The sequence below is a fragment of the Morus notabilis genome, unplaced genomic scaffold (genome assembly GCF_000414095.1).
Source record: "Morus notabilis unplaced genomic scaffold, ASM41409v2 Scaffold99, whole genome shotgun sequence".
In the NCBI taxonomy this organism is placed as follows: Eukaryota; Viridiplantae; Streptophyta; class Magnoliopsida; order Rosales; family Moraceae; genus Morus; species Morus notabilis.
The window spans coordinates 2,108,029-2,117,532 of NW_010362482.1; the positions used below are offsets into that span (position 1 = coordinate 2,108,029).

At 28.7% G+C, this 9,504-nt stretch overlaps 1 protein-coding gene across 1 annotated transcript; it reads right to left on the reverse strand.

Moving 5' to 3' along the window:
- Positions 1–978: 978 nt before the first annotated feature.
- LOC112092299 (gibberellin-regulated protein 3-like) lies at positions 979–2,053 on the reverse strand. Its single transcript, XM_024168158.1, has 4 exons — positions 1,898–2,053; positions 1,713–1,754; positions 1,561–1,603; positions 979–1,420 (listed from the first exon to the last, which is right to left on the reverse strand). The coding sequence occupies exons 1-4, from the start codon at positions 1,949–1,951 to the stop codon at positions 1,236–1,238; spliced, it is 324 nt and encodes a 107-aa protein (XP_024023926.1). The 5' UTR covers positions 1,952–2,053; the 3' UTR covers positions 979–1,235.
- Positions 2,054–9,504: the final 7,451 nt, after the last annotated feature.

Sequence of the window (9,504 nt, forward strand, 5' to 3'; positions counted from 1 at the left end):
AAAGAAAGTATGCATTATATATTTTGCAAGATTCAAGACTTTGGGTGCTCAACCTGAGAAGTCTCTCCATAGAACAGAATTTAAAACTCACTCTCATAGATAAGAGTATTATTGAGTGATCCAATCAAATATAAAAGATTAGTTGGCCAATTGATTTAACTAACTGTCACAAAGCCTGACGTAGTCTATTCTGTTCGTTCACTAAGCCAATTCATGCAAGAGGCTCAAAGACCTCATTGGGATGCTACCATACGAATCCTCAAGTATATCAAGGGTACTCCTAGTCAAGGTTTACTATTGCCCTCATAACTTGAAAGCTTTTTGCGACTCAGTTTGGGGAGGCTGTCGTGCCACAAGAAGGTCAGTTACGGGTTATTGTGTTTTCCTTAGAAATTCTATCATCTCATAAGCAAACTAATGTCTCTAGATCATCAGCCGAAACAAAATATCGAGCTATGGCCAGAGCTAACTTAATTGTTCAATATATTATTGGATTTAAACGTCCCAGGTAACTGCTACACCATTATTCTGTGATAATTAGGCAACTTTATACATTGCAGTCAATCCTATTTTTTATGAATGAACAAAGCACATTAAAATAAACTGTCATATAGCACGAGAAAAAATGCAAACCGGAATGATTAGTCCTTCATTTGTACCTTCACACTCACAATTAGCAAGATGTATTTACAAAAGCTTTGGGAAAGGGTCAATTTGTGAGTCTACGCAACAAGTTAAGAGTGTTAAGAAATATCGTTGTAATATATTACCATATTCTCTGTACATTTACTAGTGTAAATCAAAATCCCACTAAAAGAGGATCACGGCTTCTAAGCCTTAGAAATAGGTAGAGTCGATTAGCAATAATTTTTTATATATATCGTGTACTGTTGTTTAATGAAATTGATAAGAACACATATTTCACCAAATTCTCCACTGTTCATTCTCTAAGCCTATTATTATTTTAGACTTTTCTTCTTTTTTTTTTTTTATTGTAGAAATCCATAAACTTGTACATGATACACCCACATAAGAAAGACACAATATAGAAAAGAAACATAGACCACCAACACATACTCATATACATCAAAGTTCATATAACCTACAGTACATATATTATATTATTCAAAAGTACTATACGTTACCTTAGCCTAAAAACAGAGCAAAAATACAACAAAATAGAGAAGGTGGTCTGGTCACTCAATATGGTTCTAGCGGAACAGGGACTAGTCTAATTAAGGGCACTTGGGTCTGTTGCCATGAGTGGTCATGTCGGTGTAACACGTTCCACACATTTCTCTGTTGCCTGCGGTGCCCGGAGGGACGCACTTGCACCTGTCGCAGCACGTCCCACATGCTCTTTTGCACACGTTTTGCCTTGAGTGTTTGCTGCACCTCACCTTACATAATCCTTCACAGTCTGCCAGAAAAAAAAAAAAAAAAAAAAAAAAAAAAAAAAAAAAAAAAAAAACTTTAATTTACCCATGCCTAAAGTATTAAAAAGATTTTGTCGTTTTGAAAATGATAACTTAACAAAAATCAAGGAAAATGAATAAATACCCAAAAATGGCAAGAGCCTTCTGTTTGGTCCTTTCACAACCACCTGATAAATAAGATTTGAGAAAATGAGTAACAGAGAAGAGTAACAAGAATGGCAAAGCAAAAGTACTATTATATGTATATTATATATATGGAGAGTTGTATTAACTTACCTGGCTTTCTTCTTTGTCTTCAATCTGGGCTTCGGATGAAACCTGTACCAACCAACATGATCAAATACAATCAGTAGAGTTTTAGGACACACAGAACAAAGTCTTGCCTACAAAAAATGTTCTGGTAAATCGGGTTTTGAACATGCGCGAGAAACGTATATTAATTGTCTCTATTTAGCATTTACCTGTAATATGCAGAAAAGCAACACAGCTATAGGAAGAAGCAAGCGGTACGCCATTTGGTGATAATATTATGTTATCACTACTAACTAAGCAGTGACGAGAGTTGTGAGCTGTGGACGCGTGTGGGAAATGTAAAGAAGCTGATGCTACAAGTGTCTTTGAAATTGAATTGCGCTTCCTCTCTCTTTTTATAGCAGTTTGGTCCTCACACGCAATTACAATATTGCCCAATTCCTTTAACGGAAAATAAGAATATATGTGGACTCTTGATGTGTTTAGAACCCTTTTTTTAAATAATTCTTACGTATTTTGAAAAGTAAAAAATTAAAATTAAAATAAATTACTTTTGTTTAATAAATATTTTAAAAATAAAAAATAATAAAAATAATTTTTATGAAGAAATTAAAAAATAATTAAAAGTTATTTTTACTTTTTTGTGCTTATTTTTTAATATTTATCAATAATATTATAATATAATAATTAATAAACATGATTTTATATTTTTATTTTATTTAAATTAATCTTTTAAAAAATTAATCAAACACAATTTCAGAATCAATTTTAAAATAATTTTTAAAATAATCTCATTTTTATTTTTTATTAAAAACAAAATTATTTTGAAATCAATTCAAAACGCACGGTTTCTTTACTTGCTCTCTTTTCAATATTAGGCTTGAGTTTGTTACATTTATTGAAAAGGGAAAATAAAGTTACTAAATTAGTAATAAAAAGTAAAATGAAGTTAAGCTTGTAAAGAATTAGATTGGTAAACATTACAAGAGAGTAACTATACACGTTAGAAAATTATGCACATCTAGCAAAAAATTTTGTTTGCCCATGTGCTTGGTAATAAACATTTACTCTATTTTAGATGATGCTTTCTTACAATTGGGCTGAGAACTTTTAGGTTGTTTTCATGAACGTTTGGTTTATAAATTTAAAATCATAATTTAAAATTATTTTTAATTTATATATATTTTTTATAAAAAAAATACTATAATAAATCACAAATTATAATTTAAATTATAGCATAAATCCGCCTACTAAACACGCTAATCAATAGATATTGGCACTGGCTTTGATTAGAAGCAGGTTTTCAACAATTGACACAGCATATAATGATGAATATAACCTTGTAATTCTTGAAAATAAAAACTATAACAGATCATTATCTAACATCCTTATTACGGAAAATTAAGAAATCTCTGTTTTTTTTTCAAATAAATCTCTCTGCTTACTATTTTGCTACGCGGGTTTTTTTAGATCCGTTCATTTCATTAATTCAAATTTAAAATTTAAAATTTATTACAATAAAAAAAATTTAAAAATAATCACATTTAATTTTTTTATTACAATAAAAAATTTTTACATAAAATTATATTTTAATTTAAATTAAAAATTTAAATTTGTAAACTAAACAGCACATTATTCTTTCTAGAACTCGGTTATTACTTATTACAAAGCAGCAGCTAGCAGCCTTTCCCAGCATTTTGTCGCGTGATCCATTTTTCTACTATTTGTTTTTTCAATATTTTTCACAATCCGTACTAGACACACAAAAAACTTTATCTTGGATATTGCCTCGAGAAACGTTGATATTTCTCCTTAGAAAGCACCGAAACTGATCGATTTCTTTCCCACTCCGCTGCAAGCTGGCGTGCAAGTTGATAATATTGTACTCCTTTTAGCACGGCTCTTTAGGAGTTTGGACACACTAAAGGCTGCAAAGTACATATCCTGTTGTTACAAGACAACACACAATCCTTCAATTGTTCTCTCACTAGGTAAAAGCCTAGAGTAAGTTCTAACCTTGAAAGTTCTGTGTATATTAGTCTTCGTTCATTTCACTGATTTAAATTTTAAATTTTAAATTTTTACAGTAAAAAATTTTCATAAAATATCACATTTAATTTTTTTTTTTATTATAATAAAAAACTTTAAAAAAATGTCACATCTCAACTCAAATTAAAAACTCAAATCTGTAAAGTGAACGATGCCTAAATATTAATACAGAACCAACTTATATGTCAATAAATAATAATACATGATACCAAAATCATTGAGTCAACTACTGGATTACATTACTACTCTGTGGGGACAGTCATTACCTTATTATAAGCTCAAAAACTATAATAAATTGTGTTTATAACAAATTAATACTCAACTTCCGACCAAAGTATAGATATGATAAATAGCTGGAGACATCTCTGTTTTATATTATGACTAGACCAGAATAAGCATTTATTAATATATCTATAATATAAAAAGAAATAGTACTGATCGTGTCAGGGAATCGAATAAAGAGCAAAAGGCCAGCTAAGCATTGTCATTGCAACTTAAGGAGTAAGTACCAGCTGAATATTTTCCTCACGGCTATGAAATTCATTTGTGTATTTTGTTTGTTACCGCCTTCTCTGATAGTTTATTGATAAGATCTATTTTTTATAATTAAATTTAATTAAAATTATATTAAATTAAAAAAATAAATAAAACAGATAATTTTTAATTTAAATTTAATAGTTAAAAAATAAAAAATTATTAGTAGTTTATTATTTTCAGTCTAATCAGATAAACTCTCTTGTTTCAAATGAAGCTGGTTGGAAAATAGGAATCAAGTATTTTGGGTTCGTTTAGTTCGTTAATTTGAGTTTTTAATTCGAATTGAAATGTGACTTTATGTAAGAACTTTTTACTGTAGTAAAAAATTAAATATAACTGTTTTTAAAAGTTTTTTACTGTAACAAAACTCAAATTATAATTTTAAATCAGTGTAATGAATGGAGTATTTGTTGAAACAAAGACATAAATTCCAGAAATAACTTTGAAGTCAAATCAAGAACTTGCAAAGAAGCAAACTGAGAATCACACAAACGAGGTTCGATTTAAAGATCTACAGCCTCGGGGAAAATTACCAGAACCGTCCTCAAGCTCTAATCAATGGAGAATTACACACTCAAACTTCCCCAAGAAAACCCCTCTGAGTATAAATCTCTCTATGAGAATGTGAAAGAAGAACTGATTCCCCTCCTATTTTCTAAGTTAATTATGTTTATACTATTCTATTTGGCTTTATAAAATAGCCGTTACAACTTATGCAACATGATCCCTCAATTTCCTCCTAATTAAGAATGCAAATCATCAATAGACATGTCAAACTTCTGATTAACAACCAATTATGAGTTGACAAAGTACTTCAATGAAGCTATACCAAAACCCTACCTAACACAAAATTTTAGGTATAGAAAGAATATATATACTAGTTTCTAAATATTTTAAATCTTCTTCAATTATTATTATTATTTTTTGTTAAATTTGCACACTTAATTTTATATGACGAGCAGTAACACATCTCGACTCTTGATAGTTAGTGCATGTAGATTAAGATAAATACACTCATCAATTTTTTATTCTAACAATTAAACTTTTTTGTTTGTTTTTTTTTTTCTTTTTATACAAGACGGATTGAACCCGCATCTTTTATCTCAAAATCCAACCCTACCAAAACCTCATCTCACAGTTTATTTAGTTCATTGGTTTAAATTTTTAATTTAAATTAAGTTACTATATAACTTTAAATAAAAAAATTTTACTATAATAAAAAAATTATATGTAATTATTTTTTAAAATTTTTTATATAATAAAATTTAAAATTTAAATTTAAATTGATAAAATAAACCAACCTCAATATTGTTGTATGTGCATTCGGTAGTATATCTAAATTTAAGAAGAGGACAGATTTTGAGGAAGCTATAGATGGATAAGAAAGAGAGTTAGACGTAACAATCGTACCATCTTGTCCTTCGTTAAAAGGGAATGTACAGAGATATTATGGGCTCGTTTAATTTATTAATTAAAATTTTTAATTTAAATTGAGATATAATTTTATATAAAAAATTTTTATTATAATAAAAAGATTAAATATAACTGTTTATGAAAATTTTTTATTATAATAAAATTTAAATTTTAAATTTAAATTAATAAAATAAATGAGACTTATTCTATTCATCAGGATAGAGGTGGCAGAAACCGCGTATATTGTGCTTGCTCGCTCATGTTGAGCTGTAAAAGATTGAATTGCATCATGAGCCACCCGACACTTGCTTGCCTTTCTTGGTATGCTGCGAATATTGCTTACTCTTTACCATCTCTACCTACTCTCTGCACATATACATATATATATATATATATATATAATGCCAACTAAGGTGATCATTTTCCCTAGAAGAATCCATCCTTCTTTTATGGCTTTACTTTTGGTTTGGTGTGCATGAATTTTAAGGACCAATATCTTTTGGATTGTTCTTTTTTTATCTTTGTTTTCCTCTTCTTCTAAGTTGGCGGCTCTTGTATTAATCTTTGGAACAATTAACATGACTCAAGTTCTAATTAATTATTTGCCGCTAAGATGATATTAATGAGCTAAAGCAGAACTCTTATAGTTATTATATTATAATGTTAGGAAATGACTCTCGTCCACAACCGTACAAATATGTGGCACTTTTTATTCATTTGTGTAACATCATTTGTGCGTCTTTATAACACTCATTTTATCTGAGTGTGACACTCAGATAAATAATCTCCCATCGTATTACATGAAACATGCTTTAATGTTACCATATTCACTAAAAATTACAAGTTTATATGAAAAATATTACACTCAAACATACTGTGCAGTCACCGGACTTAAGACCATACTAAAGTATATCATTTAACAATATTTTTAACATCATTGGACTAAAGAAAATCAATGAATAACCACGAGCAGAGAGATTTAACAATATTCTTGAGCTCTTGTGACGTAAACTATAAGTTGTCTAAGATATACATGCTCGAAAGAAATGTCATATAATTAAATGGACACTTACTACTCTGATCACTTCTGAGCTTAATAATTCCAAGGGTGATAAAAGCTGAGTCATCATAATTGGTCCGCGAGCGGGCATAGGAACCATTCGTAGGGTGATAAAAACAAAAGCTGAGTCATCATAAGTGCAGCATAGGAAATTTTGAAAGAAAGAGCTCATCAATTTCCAAGAGGCCCAGCTGCCATCAAGATAGCTACGACAAGTCACCAATAGTGTGAAACTGCAAAAGTTGATGTTTTAGCTAGAAACGGCTATACGAGTTACGACACGATAATACGATTTAAAAACGACACAAATTTTATGAATTAAGGTTGAAAAAAAAGATATTTAGATCATAATTAAGTCGACCTGAAATTGACACGAAAAACACTGATCAAATTCGAGTTGGACCCACCTAACCCGAATACGATACGAAACTCATAAAAAATTAAAAAATACACTTTTATTATGAACTTATGATACCATGATAGTTATACTCAAAATCTTATAGTATTATTTGATTAATTTCAATGGATGTTATTGTATTTTAGTGTGTTATGATTTTTAAGTTATTTTTAATATGTAAAAAACTAAATAAAAATATACAATTTTCGTGTCAATTTTAAGTTCACGGATCAATTTCATGTCACGGGTTATTTTCGTGTCGTGTCGTGTCAACCCATAAAGTGGTCGTGTCGTATTCGTGTTGCGGTTTTTAAAAAATTTCGTGTCACGGGTCGTGTTCGGGTTGACTGTAAATTTAAAAAGAAATGATCAAAACACGATACGAACACGACATGTAACACAAATTATCACCTATAATTTTAGCCCCGCTCATTTTATTATTTAAATTTAAAATTTAAGTTTTATTATAATAAAAAATTTATATTTAAATTTTTTATTATAATAAAAAACTCTTATATAAAATTATATTTAAATTTAAATTAAAAAATTAAATGAGTGAACTAAACGAATTCTTAATTTACAACTATGACGTGGATACTATTTCTAAAGACAACCGTAGAATTCTGCCAACCACTCTCTCAGCGCCAGAAAACCATTGTATATTGTTGCCACTTGTGATGACCATCTCAATGTGGTAACTTAAAAGTTGTTATAAATTTGTATTTATGGCATCAATGACTCCTTATTGAACAGCTAAAATAGAATGCCCGAAATGTCTTTCGTCATTTGCTAAGGCGTGCAGCATCATCAGATATCGGCACATTGGAAGAATCAAGCTAGCCGTTAAACTGACTTTTGAACTGTTTCACATTTTCAAATTGCTATTTTTTGAATTAATTGCACCCTCCACGGAATGAAAACAACTCAAGATCTGTTTATTTTTTTTGTCTTATTAACTGTCTCTTTGTATATTTAATATTCCATCTATATTTATGTAGTGAGATTATTAAATTTAAATAACATGACAATTAAGTATTAGAATGACAGCCAACAATGACATGAAATAAACGTTTTGTGTTAATCCTGTTTTTAACTATCTTTTCTTTTCTTCACAAAGGGAAAAAAAAAAAAATTTGTCGATGAGCCTGTAACATCATCTGGATAACATCGTTCTTAAAGTAACTTCATGTTAAAAACAATAAAATACTGAAAACTAAAAGAAACAACAACAAAAAAAAAAAACAAAATGTCTTTCCATCTACAAAATGACGGGTGCGTTTGAAACTAGTTTTAAAATAATTTTATTTTTAATAAAAAATAAAAATAAAATTATTTTAAGAATCATTTTGAAACTGATTTAAAATTACATTTGATTATTTTTTTAAAAAATTATTGTGAGTATAATAAAAAAATAAAATCATATTTATTAATTAATATATTATAATATTATTGATAAGTATTAAAAATGAAACTAAAAAAGTAAAAACTTTTAACTGTTTTCTAATTCATTTACAAAAATTGTTTTCACTGTTTTTATTTTTATTTTCAAAGCATTTACTAAACAAACATCATTTTTTGCTTCTCAAAATACGTAACAAAATATTTTGAAAAACAGTTTCAGACACACCCCTCCCCCAAATGTCGTTTCTCTTTCCGTCTACAAAATGACGAGTGCGTTTGAAATCCCCTTAGAATCATTTTAGGACTAATTCTGAAATTGCGTTTAATTAATTTTTTAAAAGATTATTTTGAGTATAATAAAAAAATAAAATCATATTTATTAATTAATATATTATAATATTATTGATAAATATTAAAAAATAAAAAAAAATAAAAATTTTTAACTGTTATTTAATTCATTTACAAAAATCATTCCCACTATTTTTATTTTCAAAACATTTACTACACAAACGCCCCGCGAAAACCAACCTTATCAATTTTCCTCGTTTCGTGAATGCGAGGATTTCGTCTTTACAACAATCGTTTACATGCAAAAAGGATTTCGTCTTTATAACAATCGTTTACATGTAAAACATGTCATTCCGTCCAAAACAACAACGGCAGTCGCAGACGACCATTTGAGACGCTCAAACTCGCAAAGGAAATGACTCGTTGTCTCTGTATTATAACCACATGACATGGACTATTCCCCCAAGGGCAAAGAACACTTTTTTTTTTTTTCCCTTGAAGCATATTTAGTATTTAGGCATAAGTTTTCCTTCATAAAAATTTAAATTTAACTTTTTCTGTAAAACATAAATTCACCTTTTAACTCAAATTTTTTAATTCAAACTAGTGAAACGAATAAGCCTTAGCTTACATAATTCAAAATCAAAAAAAAAAAAAAAATCAAATGGCTA